This window comes from Hyla sarda, chromosome 5, assembly GCF_029499605.1.
Source record: "Hyla sarda isolate aHylSar1 chromosome 5, aHylSar1.hap1, whole genome shotgun sequence".
Lineage (NCBI taxonomy): Eukaryota > Metazoa > Chordata > Amphibia > Anura > Hylidae > Hyla > Hyla sarda.
Window position 1 is genome coordinate 137,372,831 of NC_079193.1, and position 23,316 is coordinate 137,396,146.

General features: G+C 40.9%; 1 protein-coding gene across 5 annotated transcripts in view; it reads right to left on the reverse strand.

Annotated features, from left to right (window-relative positions):
* The window catches only part of GOLGA4 (golgin A4), a 168,740-nt gene that overhangs the window by 45,504 nt on the left and 99,920 nt on the right, over window positions 1-23,316 (reverse strand). For all 5 annotated transcript variants that reach the window (XM_056520352.1, XM_056520353.1, XM_056520350.1 and 2 more), the window contains 5 exons: window positions 19,817-19,995; window positions 16,607-16,738; window positions 16,043-16,198; window positions 830-4,734; window positions 607-728 (listed from right to left, as the gene is read on the reverse strand). In XM_056520352.1, the coding sequence (XP_056376327.1) occupies window positions 607-728; window positions 830-4,734; window positions 16,043-16,198; window positions 16,607-16,738; window positions 19,817-19,995 (4,494 nt within the window). The remainder of the gene's footprint in view (window positions 1-606; window positions 729-829; window positions 4,735-16,042; window positions 16,199-16,606; window positions 16,739-19,816; window positions 19,996-23,316) is intronic.

Below are 23,316 nucleotides of genomic sequence, written 5' to 3' on the forward strand. Positions count from 1 at the left end.
TCTTTCTCGCAAGACAATAGATCGTCATTTGCTGCCACAGGACGAGTGGCTGGATGTGGTCTCTAAGCTCTATACCCACTCACTGAGTGATGCCATCCCCTCTTAACAAGCCGCTCCTACATCCTTCAGCACTTTCTCCCTGTCATATACACATATATCTTTATGGAAGGATATGGGTTTGTAGCTTTTTTTTTTTCTCCGCACAAGGCAATATGGTACAGAGTAGCATTCGGGGAATGAATACAGCAGGTGTTACAACCTGTGCAATAGTCTGCTGTGAAATGAGATGTTCTAAACAACATTAGGTGGGAAACTGTCAGTAGTGCTGGGGAGGGGAATAGGCAGGATGGGAGGACTGTAATGAAGAGCTGAGGTAAAGCAATGAACTCTGGACATTTTGTGCTGAATAACTGCTTAACCAGAAAGCAAAGAACTGGAGCTCCAAAAACAAATGGATTTTTGGTGGTTTCAGAACTGGGACAGAGAGGTAAGCAACGATATATGCTTCTGCAGCATTATTTTTCATTTATTTTTTGCCCAATGTCATCATCTCTGCTTTGGGGAGAAAATGCTAAATATAATAGACATAAAAAATAACCATCTCACCAATTGTCTCTTGAACAGCAATTTCAAGTTCACGCTCTTTTTGTGCCATCTGTGTGTTAAATTCCCTCATGAGCTGTTTTAAGGACGAATTGTGCTTTAACTCTTGATCTTCTTGTTCATACCTATGTGAAATGACAAAGTTTTACTGTCAAAAGGAAACACATTAAGGAATGAACATGTAAAACAGCATTGTAGGAAAACTAAATGATGTAACCCCACTTACTTGATTTTCTGTTCAGCTTCCTCTTGTAGTTCCTTCTTTAGCAAATCTAGCTCTTGATTATGTTCTTTGCGTAAAGTCCTCAAATCCTTTTGAAGCCTAGTCACTTCCTTACGGAGTTTCTGTATTTCCCCTTCTGCCTCTTGAAATTTTGCCTTTAATGTATTCTCCTGAGATTGAATTTCATCAAAAAGTATTTTGAGTTCTTGATAAGATTTTAATCTTTCTACTAATTTTTCATTACAAGCTTTCAACTCTGAATCTTTCACAGCTAACTGCTCCTGCAGAGAAAGTAAATCCTCCTGATGTTTGGCAGACAGTTGTTCCAGTCTAAGCTTCTCTGCTTCCTTATCAGTTATCAGGGACAACTCTTTATCATTTATGATCCTTTCACTTTCGTTAAGCTTTTGTTGACTGGTCTCATTCAAGTCTTCCAGCTCTTTGATTTTCTTTTCTTTTAGCAGCAACTCATCCCTAAGGCTAAATAACTCATTGTCCTTGTGAAGGTGTTGCTCTTGTAGAATGCCATTATTCTTTTCAAGTTCTTCTTTCTCCTGGATCAAACTTGCTTGTAAAGCCTGGCCTTCCTTATGTAGATGATTCTTTAGACTTTGCAGTTGCTCTTCTAAATATAGCTTAGATTTTTCCTTCTCTTCTAGCTGCGACATCAGTTGCTTCTTAACCGACGCAATTTTTTGTTCTGCTTTTTTCTTGAGATCTGCTATTTTTTTGGCACTTTCACTAGTCAGTTGCTCCTCCAATGTTTTCAGAGCCTTATCTTTGCTCTCTGTTAGCTCTACTTTTAGTTGTTCCCATTGAATTAGTTTTGCATTACTATCTTCTTTCAAGCTTGAGATTTCATTTTCTAGCCTGAGTATTTGCTGCTGTGCTTCCATAGAGTGACTGTCATTTTCTGAGGAAATATTTTGGATATGTGAAAGCTGCTCTACAAGATGACTTTTTTCAATACTCTGTTGCTGAATTTGCCTTTCTACCTCTTCTATCAAACACTGTTTTTCTTTTGTTAATGTTTCAACTTCTGCCTCCAATTCCTGAATTTTTGAGTTCTGACGTTCTATATTGGTGGTCAACTCAAGGGCCAAACTTTCTCTGCTGGCTTGATCCTTTGCTATGTTGTTACGGAAATGTTCAAACTCTTCTTTGGCAGTCTTAATTTCTCCATCTTTTTCAATCAGCTGTTTATTGGCAATTTCAGTCTTTTCTTGTAAATCCTTAATGGTTTGGTGATTTTGGGTAAACCTAACTTCAGCTTTTTTCTTCCACTCATCTAGCTTGTTTTTCAATTTATCTGCTTCTTTCACAGAGGCAGCTTTTTCTTTATTCAGATCTTTAATATTTGATGTCAGGTCTTGGATCTGCTTAAGTAATTGCTGTTGACTTTCATTGTGCTGGGAACTGATAAAAGCTATAGCTTTCTCCTTTTCTTCCAAGGGCAAACTGTTCTCAAGTTTTAGCTTAAGTTCATTTACTTCAGTGTCTCTCTCTTTTAGTGCAGCAGTCAAAGATGTAACCGTATTGATATTTTCTGAGAGTTCTTTTTTTAGCTGTGTAATGCAAGACTCCTTTTCATCAGCCACTTTTTGCTGGTTACCTCCCTCTTTCTGCAAGGTTTCCTTCTCTATGGAAACAGTCTTTAGTTCTTCTTTCAAAACCAAAATCATATTTTCTTTTTCATGCAAATTCTGGCTGCTTTGTGTCAAGGACGCATTTACAGTCGTATAGTCATTGAATAATTGATTAATTTGCATTTCTAAGTCTTGGATTTTGCCCACTTGTTTTGCAATGGGTTCTTTCAATTTACTTGCTGCTTTCTCACAAATGCTAACTTTAAGCAGCAGTCTATTAATGTGATCATTGTATTTACTACTTAGTCCAGATGTTAATGATTCTAATAGTGACACAGCCTCTTTGCAGAAATTTCCAAATTTCTGTTCATGTTCAAGTTGTAGTTTTCTGCACCAAGCGTCTTTCTCTAAAAGCTTTTCTGACCATTCTTTTGCAAGTGTAGCAGATTCATCACTGAGAGACATTTCTAGTGATTGACATCTTTCTTCTGTTTTACATAGTTTGTCAAGTAAACTGTTAATTTCGCTTTTATTTGCCTCCACTGATGCCTTTAGGTCAATAAGTTCTGAATCAACCATGTTTTTCTCATTTACTAGTGACACTCGCTCATTTTGTAACTTTTCAAGCTCAGATTTTACGTTTTTTTCACTCTGGGTCAAAGACAGAACCTGAACAGTCATCTCTTTTAGCTTCTCTTGAAATTCAAGGAAAGTAATATCCAAGCTATTCTTCTCTTCCTTTAGTGCAATAATATCTTTGTCTACTTCCTCCTTTTCTTTGCTGATGTCACTGAACCGCTGTGTAATCTCCGTTATCTCCTGATCTTTCTCCTGAAGTTCAGCCTCATGTTTTTCCTTCAGTTCCTCCACCTGCAGGCTAAACTTTTTCTCCCAATTTTGTGCAGTCTCCTGTAATTCCCTCTGGTGAGCCTCTTTGACACTGACAATTTGCTCTTTATGGTTCTGTTCCAGCTGAGACAAAGCATCATTAATTCCAGCGGAACTTGCATGGGCCATTTCCAGCATTTTATCATTAAATTGCTTCTCTTTATCATCTAACTCAAGCTGTTTCTTTTCCAACTCTTTTTTGAGTTTACTTTCCATCTCAGAATATTTTTTCTTGGAGGTTTCTTGCATTTCTTTTAGCCTTTGCTTCATTTTTTCAATCTTGTTGTCTTGGCTTTTAGCTTTTGCTTTGTAATCTTCTTGTAAAGATTCTATTTTCTTTTCTTTGGAAGATACATTTTCTTTAAGTTGGTTAATAAGATGGTTATGAGCATCTTTAAGTTTCTGAATTTCATTTTCCTTATCAGCAGAAACCCTGTTCAGTTCATCTACTTGAGACTTGTATTCATTTATCTTTGTCTCAGATTGCAGTGAAAGATCATTGACAAGCGTGGCCTGCTGTTCAATTTTTAGGTTTAAGCTTTGTACCTGCTCTTTATAAGTATCCAGCTCTGCAGTTAAAAGCTTTAGTTTTGACTCCTGATCTTCAACTAATTGCTTAAGTTGGTTCCTCTCCTCAGTTATGAAGTTTAACTTCTCCTGTATATTTTTTATCTCTGTGGTATGGTGCTCAATTTTCTCCTGTGCCTTCTTCTGATATGAACCATGTAGCTCATCCAGTTGGACCGTCATTGTTTTTAACTCCATATCAGCCTTTTTAACAGCATCCTTTAGTTGCTCATTTTCAAGCTGCAAATGTTCCATCTCCTTCTTATTTCCATCTAATAAAAGCTTCAAGTGGTTAATTTCCTCTTTTAGATCTTTTTCTACACCTTGAGTCAGAATCTCCTTCTCTTTTTCAATTGCATCAATATGATTATGGTGCTGCTTCTGCAGCTCAACAAACTGACCTTCATATTCTAGTTTTATTTTGTCTCTTTCGTTCTGACATTCCAAAAGCTTCTCTTCATTTTCCTGACATAACTTTAGAGCTTCAGACAATTCAGATGATAGTGCTTCCAGTTCGGTTTGCTTTATGTCTAATTTTTCTAAGGTTTTTTCATTCATTTCTTCAATATGAGCCTGAAATGCACGCTCTTTTTCTTTTAATTGAGTATCACATTCTTGTTGGCACTTCTCTTTTATTTCAGCGATCTCTGCCCGATGTTCATTTCTTAAACTTTCAAGCTTTTCTACTAAATTCTTTTCACTATCCTGATTACAAAGTTCAAGCTCTTGCTTGTGTTTCTCAATAATTGCTGTTATTTCTGCATTGTGCTTGTTTGTTTCACTTTCCAGCCGAGTAAATAATTCTTCAGATTTTGTGTCACTGTCCTGAGATGTTTTTGCAAGGAAACTTTCCAACTCAAGAATTCTCTGTCAAAAGAAAAATTAGGTTCTAAATAAAAGTATAAGAATGACATGACACAAACATTGTGATTGTTTGCTTTAACATAAGAGATGCAAATCTGTCAGGTTATAAACAAAAAAGACCTCCATCTCTTTCTCTGAATTACATGATGGAGTATGTAATTTCTGACTCCCAAGCATAGTTTTTTTTAACCCCTTAACCCCTTAAGGACCCAGCCATTTTACACCTTAGGACCCGGCCATTTTTTGCACATCTGACCACTGTCACTTTAAACATTAATAACTCTGGAATGCTTTTAGTTATCATTCTGATTCAGAGACAGATTTTTCGTGACATATTCTACTTTAACATAGTGGTAACATTTTGTGGTAACTTGCATCCTTTCTTGATGAAAAGTCCCCAAATTTGTTGAAAAATGTGAAAAATTTTGCATTTTTCTAACTTTGAAGCTCTCTGCTTGTAAGGAAAATGGAGATTCCAAATATTTTTTTATTTTATTCACATATACAATATGTCTACTTTATGTTTGCATCATAAAATTGACGTGTTTTTACTTTTGGAAGACACCAGAGGGCTTCAAAGTTCAACAGCAATTTTCAAATTTTTCACAAAATTTTCAAACTCACTATTTTTCAGGGACCAGTTCAGTTTTGAAGTGGATTTGAAGGGTCTGCATATTAGAAATACCCCATAAAAGACCCCATTATAAAAACGGCACCCCCCCACAAAATATTCAAAATGACATTCAGTCAGCGTTTTAACCCTTTAGGTGTTTCACAGGAATAGCAGCAAAGTGAAGGAGAAAATTCACAATCTTCATTATTTACACTGTCATTTTCTTGTAGGTCCAATTTTTTAATTTTTACAAGGGGTAAAAGGAGAAAATTTTTACTTTTATTTGTAGCCCAATTTCTCTCTAGTAAGCACATACCTCATATGTCTATGTAAAGTGTTCGGCGGGCGCAGTAGAGGGCTCAGAAGCGAAGGAGCGACAAGGGGATTTTGGAGAGTACGTTTTTCAGAAATGGTTTTTGGGGAGCATGTTGCATTTAGGAAGCCCCTATGGTGCAGAACAGCAAAAAAAAAAACACATGCTGTACCATTTTGGAAACTAGACCTCTTGAGGAATGTAACAAGGAATTAAGTGAGCCTTAATACCCCACAGGTGTTTCACGACTTTTGCATATGTAAAAAACAACAACATTTTTTTCACTAAAATGTGTGTTTCCCCCCAAATTTCACATTTATGCAAGGGTTAATAGCAGAAAATACCCCCAAAATATGTAACCCCATCTCTTCTGAGTATGGAGGTACCCCATAAGTTGACCTGAAGTGCACTACGGGAGAACTACAATGCTCAGAAGAGAAGGAGTCATATTTGGCTTTTGAGAGCAAATTTTGCTGGGGGGGCATGTCGCATTTAGGAAGCCCCTATGGTGCCAGGAAAGCAAAAAAAAAAAAAAAAACACATGGCATACAATTTTGGAAACTAGACCCCTTGAGGAGCGTAACAAGGGGTACAGTGAGCATTCCCCCCCCCCCCCCACTGGTGTCTGTCAGATCCTTGGAACAGTGGGCTGTACAACATTTTTTATTTGCACAGCCCGCTGCTCCAAAGATCTGTCAGACACCAGTGGGGTGTAAATTCTCACTGCACCCCTCATTACATTCCGTGAGGGTTCTAGTTTCCGAAATGGGGTCACGTTTTTTTTTTTGCGTTTGTCAAAACCGCTGTAACAATCAGCCACCCCTGTGCAAATCACCTCAAATGTACATGGTGCACTCTCCCTTCTGGGCCTTGTTGTGCGCCCCCAGAGCACTTTGTGCCCACATATGGGGTATCTCCGTAGTCAGGAGAAACTGCATTACAAATTTTGGGGGGCTTTTTTCCCTTTTACCTCTTGTCAAAATGAAAAGTATAGGGCAACACCAGCATGTTCGTGTAAAAATTTATTTTTTTACACTAACATGCTGGTGTAGACCCCAACTTCCCCTTTTCATAAGGGGTGAAAGGAGAAAAAGCCCCCCAAAATTTGTTAGGCAATTTCTCCCGAGTACGGCGATACCCCATATGTGGCCCTAAACTGTTGCCTTGAAATACGACAGGGCTCCAAATTGAGAGTGCCATGCGCATTTGAGGCCTGAATTAGGGATTTGCATAGGGGTATTCTACGCCAGCGATTCCCAAACAGGGTGCCTCCAGCTGTTGCAAAACTCCCAGCATGCTTGGACAGTCAACGGCTGTCCGGAAATACTAGGAGTTGTTGTTTTGCAACAGCTGGATGCTCCATTTTGGAAACAGTGGCGTACCAGACGTTTTCATTTTTATTGGGGAGGGGGGCTGTGTAGGGGTATGTGTATATGTAGTGTTTTTAACTTATTTTATTGTGTTTTAGTGTAGTGTTTTTAGGGTACAGGGGATTACAGCGAGTTTCCCGCTGCGAGTTTGAGCTGCCGCGCAAAATTTGCTGCATCATAAACTTGCAGCCTGATACTCACTGTAAGCCCCCTGCCCATGTGAATGTACCCTGTACATTCACAGGGGGGGGGGGGGGGAGAACCTCCAGCTGTTGCAAAACTACAACTCCCAGCATGCATGGTCTATCAGTGCATGCTGGTAGTTATAGTTTTGCAACAGCTGGAGGCACATGGGTTGGGAAACACTGAGTTAGGAAACAGACAATGTTTCCCAACCAGTGTGCCTCCAGTTGTTGCAAAACCACAACTCCCAGCATGCCCAGGCAGCCGAAGGGCATATTGGGAGTAGTGGTTACACAACAGCTGGAGGAGCACAGTTTGGGGACCACTGTGTAGTGGTGTCCAAGCTGTAGCCCTCCAGATTTAGCAAAACTACAACTCCCAGTATGCCAAAACTGTCCCGGCATGCTGGGAGTTGTAGTTCTGCAACATCTGAAGGGCCAGATGTTACAGAACTACAACTCCCAGCATGCCTGGACAGTAAGGGGCATGCTGAGGATGTGTAGTTTTGCAACATCTGGAAGGGCACAGTGGTCTCCAAACTGTGGACTTCCAGATGTTGCAAAACTGCAACTCCCAGCATGTCCAGACGCCAAGGGCTGTCTGGGCATGCTGGGAGTTGTAGTATATAGGGTCCCATTACAGCAATGCATGTCGCTTTACGGCGACGTGCATTGCTGTAAAGGGCCCGACCGCGGCTGAAGAGGAACTAGCCTGTCGCCGCTGTCTTCATCGTCGGGATCCGGGTCTTCAGGGACAAGGTAAGTACCGGGGCCGGGCCCCAGCACTCCCACGTCCCCCGCCGCATCCTCCGGTCTTCCTCCCGTCCTCTCCGGACATCCAGGGGCCGGGCAGGGCGGGAGGAAGTTACCGCCCCCCCCCCACGATTGGTCGGTTAATTAACCGACGGATCGCAGGGGATAGGAGGAGGTGGCTGGCTTGCCTCCTCGCTCCTATACTTTAGCATGGTCCTGGCTGTCTGTGACAGCCGGGATCATGTAAAATTACCGGGCAGTCGGGTCCCAGAGACCCGATCAGCCCGGTAACGCCGCAGATCGCAGGGGTGATTTCCCTAGCGATTTGCCTACATGGCCCCCCTTGGCGTTTGTCCTAGATGTCTGCTGAAGCATTTCAGCAGGCATCCGCTTCCGATCGCTGCCCGGGGCGCGGCAGAGACCGGAGAAACACCAGGACGTACTAGTACGTCCTGGGTCCTTAAGGGGTTAAGGACCAAGCCCATTTTGACCTTAAATAGGCTCTGTCAGATATAAAAACTTTTGATATGTTGTAAAGCATGCAAAACCAATAGGTTTTGCAATTGCTTTCATTAGAAAATTTTCAGGATTTCATACTGAAAAAGCCAGTCAAACAACTGCCCCCGGCCTTATGGAATGCATTCAGTCCTGCTATGTACACTGCTACGTCCTGGACGTTTTGGAGGGGGGAGGAGCTGTACACATTGCAGACTCATGTGAAGAGAAGGGGAGGGGCAGGAAGACTGCTGCCAGGCTCTCACTGATGTCTGCTGTGTGAGAGAAACACATGGCATTGCAGATGAAAAAGTAAGTGTCCCTGCATGTATGCGTGTGTGGATATGTGTGTATGTGTGTATATCAGTGTGTCTATCTAATGTGTATGTGTAAGAATATATGAAGCCAGTATGTGTAATAAAGGGGGACTACAATCATATGCCTCCAGCTGTTGCAAAACTAAAACTCCCAGCATGCCTGCACAGCCAAATGATGTGTGGGCATGCTGGGAGCTGTAGTTTTGCAACAGCTGGAGGCACCCTGGTTGGGAAGCACTGGACTGAGGGGAGGGAGGGGGAGTGGTTATCACAGTGAGTACCTGCCCCCCTGCTTCTGGTGGACAAAATTAAGGTATTTCAGAGATAAAGCTAATTCTGAGAGAAATGTAGGTCATAGACACTAAAAAAAAAAAGTACATGTACATAATCAGGATGAGATACTGAGCAACACATAACAGTTTTATTTTTTGAGTGATCTGACGGGTACGCTTTAAGCACCAGAGCATTTTTTTGAAAATCTGACCACTGTCATTTTAAGTATTAATAACTCTGGGATGCTTTAACTTCTGAATTTAATGCCGAGATTATTTTATTGTGACATATTCTACTTTATGATAGTGGTAAATTTGCGTCGATACTTGCATCATTTCTTAGTGAAAAAGTCCAAAATGTCATGAAAAATTAAAAAATGTAGCATTTTTCTAACATTGAAGCTCTTTGCTTGTAAGGAAAATGGAAATTCCAAATAAATTATATATTGATTCACATATACAATATGTCTACTTTATGTTTTCCTCATAAAGTTGACAGGTTTTTTGAAGACATCACAGGGCTTCAAAGTTCAGCAGCAATTTTCAAATTTTTCACGAAAATTTCTAACTATGAATATTTTAGAACCAGTTCAGTTTTGAAGTGAATTTGAGGGCCTTTAAGTTAGAAATACTCAGTAATGGACCCCATTTTGAAAACTGCACCCCTTAAAGTGTTCAAAATGATATTCACATTATTTTTTTTTAACCCTTTAGGTGTTTCAAAGGGCAAAAAGAGAGGAGAAAATTCTAAATCTTCATTTTTTACACTAACATGTTCTAGTAGCTAACTAACATTTTTTTCATTTTTACAAGGGGTAAAAGGAGAAAAAGCCCACCAAAATTCGTAACCTCAGAAGGAGCGACAATGGGATTTTGGAGGGCGAATTTTGCTGAAATGTTTTTTGGTTGGCATGTCGCATTTAGGAAGCCCCCATGATGCCAGAACAGCAAAAAAAAAAAAAAAAATAAACATATGGCACACTATTTGGGAAACTACACCACTCGAGGAACGTAACAAGTGCTACAGTGAGCCTTAACACAACACAGGTGATTGACAAACTTTTGTTAACCCCTTGGGGACGGAGCCCATTATGACCCCAAGGACTGGAGCATTTTTTGCAAATCTGACCACTGTCACTTTAAGCATTAATAACTCTGGAATGCTTTTACTTATAAATTTGATTCCGAGATTATTTTTTCGTGACATATTCTACTTTATGTTAGTGGTAAATTTTCGACGATACTTGCATCCTTTCTAGGTGAAAAATGCAAAAATGTCATGAAAAATTAGAAAATTTAGCATTTTTCTAACTTTGAAGCTCTCTACTTATAAGGAATATGGATATTCCAAATAAATTATGTGTTGATTCACATATACAATATATCTACTTTATGTTTGCATCATAAAATTGACGAGTTTTTACTTTTGGAAGACATCAGGGGGCTTCAAAGTTCAGCAGCAATTTTCCAATTTTTCTCAAAATTTTCAAAATCGGAATTTTTCAGGGACCAGTTCAGGTTTGAAGTGGATTTGAAGGGTCTTCTGGTTAGAAATACCCGATAAATGACCCCATTATAAAAACTGCACCCCTCAAAGTATTGAAAATGACAATCAGTAAGTGTGTTAACCCTTTAGGTGTTTCACAGGAATAGCAGCAAAGTGAAGGAGAAAATTCAAAATCTTCATTTTTTACACTGGCATGTTCTTGTAGACCCAGTTTTTGAATTTTTACAAAGGGTAAAAGGAAAAAAATCCTCTCAAAATTTGTAACCCAATTTCTCTCGAGTAAGAAAATACCTCATATGTGTATGTCAAGTGTTCGGCGGGTGCACTAGAGGGCTCAGAAGCGAAGGAGCAACAATGGGATTTAGGAGAGTGAGTTTTTCTGAAATGGTTTTTGGGGGGCATGTCCCATTTAGGAAGCCCCTATGGTGCCAGGACAGCAAAAAAAAACACATCGCACACTATTATGGAAACGACACCCCTCAAGGAACGTAACAAGGGGTACGGTGAGCCTTAACACCCCACAGGTGTTTGACAACTTTTTGTTAAAGTCGGATGTGTAAATGAAAAAAAAATATTTTTCCACTAAAATGCTGGTTTTTCCCCAAATTTTACTTTTTTACAAAGGGTAATAGGAGAAAATGCCCCCCAAAATTTGTAACCCCATTTCTTCTGAGTATGGAAATACCCCATATGTGGATGTCAAGTGCACTGCGAGCGAACTACAATGTTCAGAAGAGAAGGAGCACCACTGAGCTTTTAGAGAGATAATTTGTTTGGAATGGAAGTCGGGGGCCATGTGCATTTACAAAGCCCCCCGTGGTGCCAGAACAGTGGACCCCCCACATGTGACCCCATTTTGGAAACTACACCCCTCACGGAATGTAATAAGGGGTGCAGTGAGCATTTACACCCCACTGGCGTTTGACAGATCTTTGGAACAGTGGGCTGTGCAAACAAAAAAATTTAATTTTTCATTTTCACAGACCACTGTTCCAAAAATCTGTCAGACCCCTGTGGGGCGTAAATGCTCACTGTACCCCTTATTACATTCCGTGAGGGGTGTAGTTTCCAAAATGGGGTCACATGTGGGTATTTATTATTTTGCATTTATGTCAGAACCGCTGTAAAATCAGCCACCCCTGTGCAAATCACCAATTTCGGCCTCAAATGTACATGGTGCGCTCTCACTCCTGAGCCTTGTTATGCGCCCGCAGAGCATTTTACGCCCACATATGGGGTATTTCCGTACTCAGCAGAAATTGCGTTACAAATTTTGGGGGTCTTTTTTTCCTTTTACCTCTTGTGAAAATAAAAAGTAAAGGGCAACACCAGCATGTTAGTGTAAACATTTTTTTTTTTTACACTAACAGGCTGGTGTAGACCCCAACTTTTCCTTTTCATAAGGGGTAAAAGGAGAAAAAGCCCCCCAAAATTTGTAGTGCAATTTCTCCCGACAGGGCTCCGAAGTGAGAGAGCGCCATGGGCATTTGAGGACTAAATTAGGGATTGCACAGGGGTGGACATAGGGTTAGTCTATGCCAGTGCTTCCCAAACAGGGTGCCTCCAGCTGTTGCTAAACTCCCAGCATGCCTGGACAATCAGTGGCTGTCCGGAAATGCTGGGAGTTGTTGTTTTGCAACAGCTGGAGGCTCCATTTTGGAAACACTGCTGTACAATACGTTTTTTATTTTTATTGGGGGGGACAGTGTAAGGGGGTGTATATGTAGTGTTTTACTCTTTATTAGGTGGTAGTGTAGTGTAGTGTTTTTAGGGTACATTCACACTGGCGGGTTACGGTGAGTTTCCCGCTAGGAATTTGCGCTGCGGCGAAAAATTTGCCGCAGCTCATACTTGAAGCAGGAAACTTGCTGTAAACCCGCCCGTGTGAATGTACCCTGTACGTTCACATGGGGGAGGGGGGGGGGGGGGGCGCAAACCTCTAGATGTTGCTATGCAACTACTCACCGGCTTCCGTCGCATCCGGGAGCCGTCCTCTTCTGCCGCACGCCGCCGCAGATCTCCGTCACCGCCGCCGATCCCCTGCCTCCGAAGGGGTAAGTGGACTCCGGCGCCGCTCCTCTTCGTTTTCCCCGTTCTGCCCCGCCTATTGTGGGAGGGCAGGACGGGGAAAACAAAAGTAAACCCCTCCGCCCCAGATCTGCTATTGGTGGTCGCGTCTAGACCACCAATAGCAGAGATAGGAGGGGTGGCACCCATGCCACCTCACTACTATCGCTTTAGGGGGATCGTGGGTGTCTTAGACACCCGCGATCCCCCTTCTATTCCGGGTCACCGGGTCACCATAGACCCGTAATGACCCGGAATCGGCGCAAATCGCAAGTGTGAATTCACTTGCGATTTGCGCCGATCGCCGACATGGGGAGGTCTAATGACCACCCTGGGCATTTGCACGGGGTGCCTGCTGATAGATATCAGCAGTCACCCCGGCCCGGTCCCCGCCCGGCGCGCGCCGGGGGCCGAAATTCCCACGGGCGTATGGATACGCCCTTCGTCCTTAAGTACCAGGACGCAAGGGTGTATGCATACGCCCTTCGTCCCCAACAGGTTAAAGTGGGACGTAAAAGTGAAAAATGAGATTTTTTCACTAAAATGCCGGTGTTACCAAAATTTTTCCCAAGGAGTAATAGGAGAAAATGTCCCACAAAATTCGGAACCCCATTTCTCTCGAGTAAGAAAATACTTCAAATGTGGATGTAAAGTGCTCTCTGGGTGCACTAGAGGCATCAGAAGGGAAGGATCCATTGGGTTTTTGGAGAGCAAATTTTGCTGAAACAGTTTTTGAGGGGCATGTCGCTTTTAGGAAGCCACTATGGTGCCAGAACAGCATAAAAAAAATGTGTACACCCCTCAAGGAACGTAACAAGTGGTATAGTGAGCCTTAACACGCCACAGGTGATTGACCAATTTTTCGCTGAAGTTGGCGTGAAAACAAAAATTTTTACTAAAATGCTGGTGTTACCCCAAATTTTTCATTTTCACAAGGGGTAATAGGAGAAAAAGCCCCCCAAAATTTGTAACACCATTTCTTCTGAATATTGAAATACCCCATATGTGGATGTAAAGTTCTCTGCTGGCACACTACAGGGCTCAGAAGAGAAGGAGCGCCATTGAGCTTTGGGAAAGAGAATTTGGTTAAAATGCAATTCGGGGGACATGTGCGTTCACAATGCCCCCATTGTGCCATTGTGGACCCCCACGTGACCCCATATTATAAATGACACCCCTAGCGGAATGTAATAAGGGGTGCAGTGAGCATGTAAACCCCAATGGTGTTTGACAGATCTTTGGAACAGTGGATTTTTTTTTTTCATTTTCATGGACCACTGTTCCAAAAATTTGTCAGACACCTGGTGAGTTTAAATGCTCACTGCACCCATTGTTACATTCCGTGATTGGGGGGTCCACTGTTCTGGCAGCACGGGGCTTTGTAAACACACATGGCCTTCAGTTCCAGACAAATTCTCCCTTCAAAAGCCCAATTGCGCTCCTTCTCTTCTGAGCATTGTAGTGTGCCCACAGAGCACATTACATTCACATATGGGATAACACCAGCATTTTTTTTGTGATTTTATTTTTTCCCATTTTCACGTCCAAATTTAACGAAAATTCGTCAAACACCTGTGGGGTGTTAGGGTTTACTATCCCCCTTGTTATGTTCCGTGAGGGGTGTAGCTTTCAAAATGGGATCACATGTGGGTATTTTTTTTTGTGTTTATGTCAGAACCGCTGTAACAGCCATCCCTGTGCAAATCACCAATTTAGGACTCAAATGTACATAGTGCGCTCTCACTCCTGAGCCCTGTTGTGTGCCCGCAGAGTACTTTACGTCCACATACAGGGTACTTACATACTCAGGTGAGAAATTAATTTTTTTACACTAACATGGTAGTGTAGACCCCAACTTTTCCTTTTCATAAGGGGTAAAAGGAGAAAAAGCCCCCTAAAATTTGTAACGCACGCATAGCGTTTGCCTCCGCCACCAGAAATATCCTACGCAGTGATTCCCAAACAGTGTACTCCCAGCATGCCCAACAGTCAGTGGCTGTGAGTAGTTGTTTTGCAACAGCTGAAGGCTCCGTTTTGGAAACAGTGCCATACGAGACGTTTTTCATTTTTATTGTGTGTTAGTGTAGTGTAGTGTTTTATGGGTACACTCACACAGGCGGGGGTTTACAGAGAGTTTCCCGCTGGGAGTTTGCCGCAGCTCAAACTTGAAGCAGCAAACTAACTGTAAACCCTCGCCCATGTGAATGTACCCTGTACATTCACATGGGGTGGGGTGTGTGTGGGGTGTGTGTGGGGGGGGGGGGACCTCCAGCTGGTGCAAAACTACAACTCTCAGCATGCACTGACAGACTGTGCATGCTGGGAGCTGTACTTTTGAAACAGCTGGAGGCACACTTGTGGAAAACCTTGAGTTAGGTTCTGTTACCTAACTCAGTATTGCTGTTCGTGCATGCTGGGAGTTGTAGTTTTGCAAGATCTGGAGGGCCACAGTTTAGAGACCATTGTACAGTGATCTCAAAACTGTGGACCTCCAGCTGTTGCAAAACTACAAATCCCAGCATGCCCAGACAGCAAACTGCTGTGCGGGCATGCTGGGAGTTGTAGTTTTGCAAGATCTGGAGGGCCACAATTTAGAGACCACTGCATAGTGATCTCCAAACTGTGGCCCTCCAGATGTTGCTAGGTAACTACTCACCTCTTAGTTCACCGCCCGCCGCACGAGCAGGAGGATCGCCGCCCGGTAAGCCATCTCCACCACCGCTCACATCACAGTTCGGGCAGAGCGGGGGAACCAAACTTTAACACCCCCCAATCTGTTATTGGTATTATAGCAGGGATAGGAGGGGTGGCACCCCTGCCACCTCACTCCTATCCCTTCAGGGGGATCAGGGTTGTCTTGGACAGCCCTGATCACCCTTATTTTGCAGACCACTGGAGACCAGTATGACCCAGAATCGCCGCAGATAAACTGTAAACAACCCAGCTTGATTGCTTTCAGAATCCCAACAACTTCAACCAGATAGGAGGGTCCCAGGGCGCTGTGTTCCACACGTGTGTGATTCCCAAAAGGTGAGCCACCTCTATACATTTATTGCATAAATGTCTAAGATGGGAATGCTTCTAAATAGTCTGAAATCCACTTCTTCACATAAGATACTAAAGACTACTGCTCTGTTCCTTGCAAAGTTTTACCATAAAGTTCCGCTTGGCTAGCTCAACAAACACCATCAATAGGGTTTTTCTATATTTGTAATATCCCTTTAATGGTGGGAATTCACAAGCAATCTTAATTAAAAAAAATAAATCACTAGTAGAAAACACATGTACAAGTCCCAGTTCTATAGTTCACAGAACATTCTGATATGTGCTCTCAGTATAAATAAAAACTGAATTTTTTATATACTAAAAAATAAATTGCAATGAAGATGAAGATAAGCAGTTGAAAAGGTGATGTAACCTACAGTTCTGCATTCTTCGAGCTCTTGTTGCATTTCCTGAAGTTGGTTTTCAGTTTGTGTTTGAATGGCTTTCTTCTGAAGTTCCATCTCTTCTAAAGCAAGTAATGCTTGCTGTTCTTTTTCCTGCACAGCATTCAAATGCTCCTCCTGACTCTTTGTCTGTGGTGAAGTATAAAAAGACCAGGAAATATAAAAGTGTACTGCAATCAAAATATCAATACTGGAAATACTTTAGTGTGTTCTTGTGTGTTAGAACTAAGATGACTCTACAAATACAACAAAGGGCTTGTAAAGAAAAAAACTATTGTAAACAGAATTTATTAGTTAAAAATAAAGTGTACACAATTAGTTTTAATGTTTTTTTTTTTTTTTTCTTTTAAGGAAATATTGCCCTATCTATGACAGAAAAACATGTATACTATGTAAGGAGTATCTGCTTCCTAATCTGTCTCTGTATATGCAAAAGCCTTGGCTCTGGCAAACAGCTGATCCGTGAGGGTTCTGGGTATCAGACACCCCTCCTCAAACCAATCCGATATTGAGAGATTCAAAAAATGTTTTACTTACAAATGTATTCTTTAACTTTTCTTGATACTCCTCTTCCAACATTTTTAGTGTTTCATTGTGTTCCTGCTCTTTAGTCTTTAAGGATTCAGCATGTAACTTTTCCAGCTCATGAATACGCTCATCACAGCTTTTCTATAAAACATGAAAACTGGACATGTTATCAAAAATTACCTCAAGAAGGAATCACACAGGAGGATAGAATATGTAACATGCAAAATGTAATAAAAAATTAAAATCAAGCAAAATGTGCGAAAAGAAGAACTCCAAGGTGACTGTTTCAGAAGGAGAATGCCATGATTTTGCTATAACCATTTTCAGTATTCCTGTCTGTGATTATATCCAAGTAAAGCAGGTCACAGCATTAAAGCAGCCAATATGCAAAAGGCTGTGGACTTTTATTGGTTACCAGCAGTGCAACTTTTCGGCTATAGCATTTGTCAAGCATGATTAACAAGTGAAAATAATGCATATTATATTATATATATATACTACAAATATTTGTGATTGGTACAAATACAGGTATGAGTGCTTACCCACATCTCTCTCATTGGTTGATATTCACATGTGATGTTGTAGTCATAGTGATGAAAATAGTTTATCAATAATCAAATAAAGTCATACAAAATCCAACATCATAAAATCTACATTGATTTCTAAACCACAAACCATTTAGCGCTGACCTGTTCTATGATGTAAATGACAATAGTTCACCGACATCCAGAGTCTCTCATTCCTGTTTGTAAACAATTAAACAGAGCATGCGTGTAACGTGTGTAGCCACGCCCATTGCACATTCTGGTAGGGGAATTCTTGCCCATAACCATACTTGACCATTTTGATAAAGAACACAGGCTTCGGTCCGTGCGGGTCAGCATCTGACTTTCGCTACAGGTCCCTGCGTATCCGCGGGTTCACACTGCGATTTGGAGATGATGTATTGTCTGCGGCACCATGGTTTGATCCTTGCGCATGCACGCTCCGGGAACACACATGGACCGGAGCTTGTCAGAACGTTCTGCGAGTGTGCGGAGAACTGACACATGCGCTCTTTATCAAAATGGGCAAGTATGGTTATGGGCAAGATTTCCCCTATCAGAAAGAGTCAGAGGGCATGGCTACACATGTTACACGCAGGCGCTGTTCAATTGTTTACAAACGGGAATGAGAGACTCTGGATGCTGGTGAACTATTGTTATGTACATCATAGGTCAACAGGTCAGCACTAAATGGTTTGTGGTTTAGACATCACTGTAGATTTTATGATGTTTGATTTTGTATGATGCACTTAATTTATATATATTTGATTATTGATAAACAATTTTCGTCACAATGACTACATTATCACATGTGAATATCAACCAATGAGAGATATGTGGGGATGTGGCTTCCTTATAATAGTAAGCACTCACACCTGTATTTGTACCAATCACAAATGTTTGTACCATATATATGCATTATTTTCACTTGTTATTCTTGCTTGACAAAGGCTAAGTTATAGCCGAAAAGTTGCACTGCTGGTAACCAATAAAAGTCCACAGCCTTTTGCATATTGGAGTTGGCTGCTTTAATGCTGTGACCTGCTTTACTTGGATGTTAATGCTCTGGACTGGTTATCCGGATGGTCATCTGCATAGTAGCTGGGACTGGTGCTTTCCTCCATATCTCTACATGTCTGTGATAATAGTTAGGATAGATTTCTTAAAAGTCATCATGTTCACTTTCACTACTACTTTTTTAGGGCTGCGTTCACACAGCCGTCTAGACCCGTCCCATTCTTCTTCCGTCAAAAATAAAATCGGACTTTAGAAAGAAAAAAAAAAACAGACAATAGGGGATGCAAGCGGATGTTATGCATTTGTATCCATTAATGTTCAGTTAATAAACAAAAATATATTTCTTTTTTGTTCTGAGCATGCTCAGAAGTAAAAACAGATCAAAAAACGGATTGAAAAAACGGATGACATTAGAGGCTCATCAGTCTTCCATAGACTTCAAAGTAAAATTTACTGTATGTTTTTTCTTCTGTTTTTTTGAGGGAAGAAAAAATATTGCATGTCAGTGCAGACAGGTACAAACCGATGTAAACGGATTATAATAAAAATCCCATTGACCTGAATGATTTTTTTTAACCCGTTTTCAATCCGTTTACAGCCTGCAAGAACAGAACCGAAACGGGGACAAAAAAAAACGGCCGTGTGAAAACACCATAACCCATGACGTATCTGCACTTTACTCGAATATTGGAGAAGAACTTGTGTAGAGGCAGTATCAAATATGAACTTTTGGCTGAATAAACAGATACAGTTTTACTGGATGGTATAGGATTAATTTTGGGGCAAAATGCTTTTGGTTTTTACAAATGCATTTACCGGCAGATCAGGGGCTGTGTGAGGGGGATTCGTTTTGCCCCTAGTTATGCAAAGTTATGGGGTGATTTGCACGTATATTGCATACTATAAACATTTCAAAGATAACCTTTTTTTTTTTTTTTTTTTTTTTTTTTAAGTGAGCAAGCTATGCATTTTGTGGATACCCTTAAAGTGAAACGGTCACCTCAGTACAGGTACGGAGGTGCAGTTCCCGTTGTATAGAGCAGAACTTGAAGTAAAAGCGGGTGCTTTTACTCACATTCACTGTGGTCTGTAAAGGAAAATTCTTACTTTATTCTGACGTTGGGCCACAGTCGGATGGGCCGGCCGACTCCCTCAGCGGCACGCCCCCCTCCCCGCTCCTAACATGGAGCGCTGCACGTCAATCATGCTGATCCTACATGATTGACGTGCAGCGCTCCATGCTAGGAGCGGAGAAGAGGCGGGGAGGCGCCGCTGTGAGTAAAAGGGAGTACCCGCTTTTACTTCACATTCTGCGCTATGTAATGGTAACTGCACCTCCTTACCTGTACAGAGGTGACAGTTTCCCTTTAACTGTAAACAGTGAGGTTTCCAATTTACCCTTCAGTTTTTTTTTTTTTAAACACTCACGTATCTTATTTAATCATTTTACGGAGAAAGGTTATCCTATATCCTAAAAGAATTTCGATCCAATGCTTTCAACAGGACCCGTTCTTCAAAATAAAAAGATTAAGTGATCCTGAATACTAGGACCACCCTTTGGATAGGGGATAAGATGTCTAAGCACCGGAGTACCCCTTTAAACAATAGGCAGTTTTCAGGACACATTCCCTTTAAAAGTCAGTGATGAAATTAATACCTTCATAATATCCACCACTTCTTGCTTTACACGACTAAGTTCCTTTTGGATTTTCATGCGCTCCTCCTCACTTGCTTGCTCTATGGCTTTAATGTGTTCTTCCATTTCTTGCTTGCCTTTTTTGTGGGCATCTTCTGTGCTTTGTGAGGCACTTACAGCTTTCTCCAATTGTTCAAATGCTGAAATGAGAATATTATCCAATAACTCCATTATCAACTAAAAGTGAAAAATCATTTCAACTGTCTTTATATGCTTCATACACATGGGGCAATAAAAGGGTAATTCTATCAATAAAGTTGACAAAAAAAACCCCTACAAGAATTAACATAAAACTTATGGAGTACCTGTCATCAAACCATATTTTCTAAACTAACTCAGAATATATTCTCTAACTACTACTAACACCCCTCCTGCCCTTTAAAAAGCTCTGTATCATACCTTTCCCCCTGCTTGCAAGGAACAGAACAAAGCCACCTAGTGGCAGTATTTCAATCACATTAAAGGGGTATTCCAGGCAAAAACTTTTTTTTTATATATCAACTGGCTCCGGAAAGTTAAACAGATTTGTAAATTACTTCTATTAAAAAAATCATAATCCTTCCAATAGTTATTAGCTTCTGAAGTTTTCTGTCTAACTGCTCAATGATGATGTCACGTCACGGGAGCTGTGCATGATGGGAGAATATCCCTTGCGTGATGGGAGAATATCCCCATAGGAGTTGGACAGCTCCCGGGATGTGAGTCATCAGAAAGCAGTTAGACAGAAAACAGCAACTCAACTTCAGAAGCTAATAACTATTGGAAGGATTAAGATTTTGTAATAGAAGTAATTTACAAATCTGTTTAACTTTCCGGAGCCAGTTGATATATAAAAAAAAAGTTTTTGCCTGGAATACCCCTTTAAATACACATAGAAGGTTGAGAATTTTATCAGCAAGTAAATAGCAAAGGGTCTTATAATTACATAAATACAATATATTAAAAGTTTAGTTTGGTGACAGGTATTCTTTAAAGGGGTACTCTTACTCTATGCAGTGTTTTTCGCTTTCCATTTTTGGTCAGGGACCCCAGATTAGGAAAAAAAGAACCCAAACTTACCTTTCTCGCTGCTGTGCCACCGCTGGTATGATGGAGCTCCGGATAGTGTAGAGCTCTGCTTTAGAGTTTGGGGATATGACCCACCTGCTTAGACAATGAGCGGCTGCAGCGATGTCTCACATAAGCGGCTGATTGGCTAAGTGGGCGTGTCACTGCATACCCAAACCTGGAAGCACCGCACAACAGGAAACAAAGTTCCGTGATACTGGTGGTGGCACGGTAGCAAGAAAGTTTTTTATTTTTTTTATTTATATATATATATATATATATATATATATATATATATATATATATATATATATATATATATATATATTATATATATATATTTATTTATTTAATGGCTTCACTGAATAGTAAACTGGATTTGTTCCTAAATGTACTTCACTCGTACAACGATTTTGCATTTTTTAGGCCTTTGTAAAATAGTTCTCCTTCCTTCACGTTCTATCCTATTTGTCTTCTCTTCTGTCTTCGTCAGTTCCACTAATGTTTAAAATGTCCCTGTAATTTAACAAAACTTTGGACATGTCACATAGATCTGCTGCTTGTATAAATCCTTCTGGAATAAATCAAGATGCATTGAATGAATGCTGGATCACTGTTCATTTACAAATTATGTAACAGGGACATGTCACATTTCTCCCCGCTAGTCCCAAAAATCAGTAGATGGTCTTCGCACCATGACCCAAACAAATCATCATTTTTGAAATGTTTTGTTAAATGACAGGGTGATTTAATATTTAAACATCTGCTCAATAAGTTTTCCATATCTAAGATTGACTTTCTTTTCATATGCAAAGTTGCTCCTCCCTAGAAGAAAAATAAACAGTGACACCTGTTTACTACCAAACCCCCCCCCCCCCCCCCTTTACACTCATTGGTTACAGAAAATTCGTCAGATTTTGTTTCTCTCATGTTGATTGGTAATCTTAGTGTGATTAAGTCTCCTTTTGCACTACTTTCAATATTAGTTTTGAGCAACCTTATACTACCTTTTAAACATATTTTTAATCTTTTTCTTCTGTAATCTGTATAAAATAATACAGTTAAAACACCCTTAAAGGGGTTATCTGGTCTGGTTATAAAAAAATGTATCCCCTATTCAAAGGCTCTGAGCTCTATGATCCCTGCACCCCCCCCCCCCCCCCCATCTTGGATGGTCACAAGGTGCTACTGCCTGTTTGGGGACCACAGAAAGGAGAATTAAAAGGAGTTGTCCTATTGTTCAAAACGTATCCCCAATTCATAGGATAAGGGATGCATGTCTGATTGTGGGGGTCCAACCACTCTTGCGAGTGACAGCCTGCTCCTTCAGTGGGGCTGTGGGGGACCACAGCCCCACTGAAGGAGCAGGCTGTCACTCGCAAGACCAGTTTGCCTTCACCTCCTTCCCACACAAACTCCAATAAAAAGGTAAGTTGTCACCGGAAAAATATACACCTGTGCATCCTTAACTTTACCTGCCACATGTGTGTGCGTCCACTGCTGAAGAGTAAGCACCAATGTAAGGTAAAGAGGTTATCCAAGAATGGAAAAAACAGCACCACAACTGTCAGTTTGTGTGTGGTATTGCATCTCAGTTGCAATTAAGTGCATGGAGCCAAGTATTATGCCGGAATAAACAGTCATTCATACTGAGCAGTGTTCTGAAACATCGCTCTAAGATAACGCACTGCAATGCAAACCAACAAAATAACATGTACTAGACTACATGCACTGCAAGGATCTACTACAGCCTTTTCTTGAAAGGTACAGCAATTAAAGGTAGTATTCCGGACTGAAGTCCCAAACGCACAAACAAAAAGAAGTTCCTCTTACTTAACAGTAATGTTGCTGCTCAGACAATTTTACCATCAAATGTACCATTCTATAATAATATGTTTTACTAGTTTTACACCATCTATTGACATATTATAGATACTTTTGCCATTGGTGACACATGCCTATACAACAGAATATGTTGGAGCCTTCTGTCAGAGAGTGACACAAGAGTTAAGAGAGTTAAAAGAGTTAAACGTATGTCCCTGTTAGGTGTGTGTATGTACTCATCCCATTAAGCCCAAATTGCTCTATATCTAATTAAGCCTCTTCTGGAGTTCCCACTTCAACATTTTCCATATTTTCTAACTTTATGGACCAACCTATTCCACTCTATTATATTTGGACCCATACTTCAAAACAACCCTCTCAAGATCACTACCTTAGCCAACATAAGGTACGATTTACTAAATCTCAACCTTTCCCAATGCTACACAAATTCCCTAAGATAACCTCTGTGCCCAGCCACTTGCACAATATTTTAAGACATAGCTAACAGATAGCAGCCAACATGGTTTTGCCATTGTCCATATTGGATTTCCACCTTGATGAAGTTTTCTAATCCTTTCAAACTAACAACT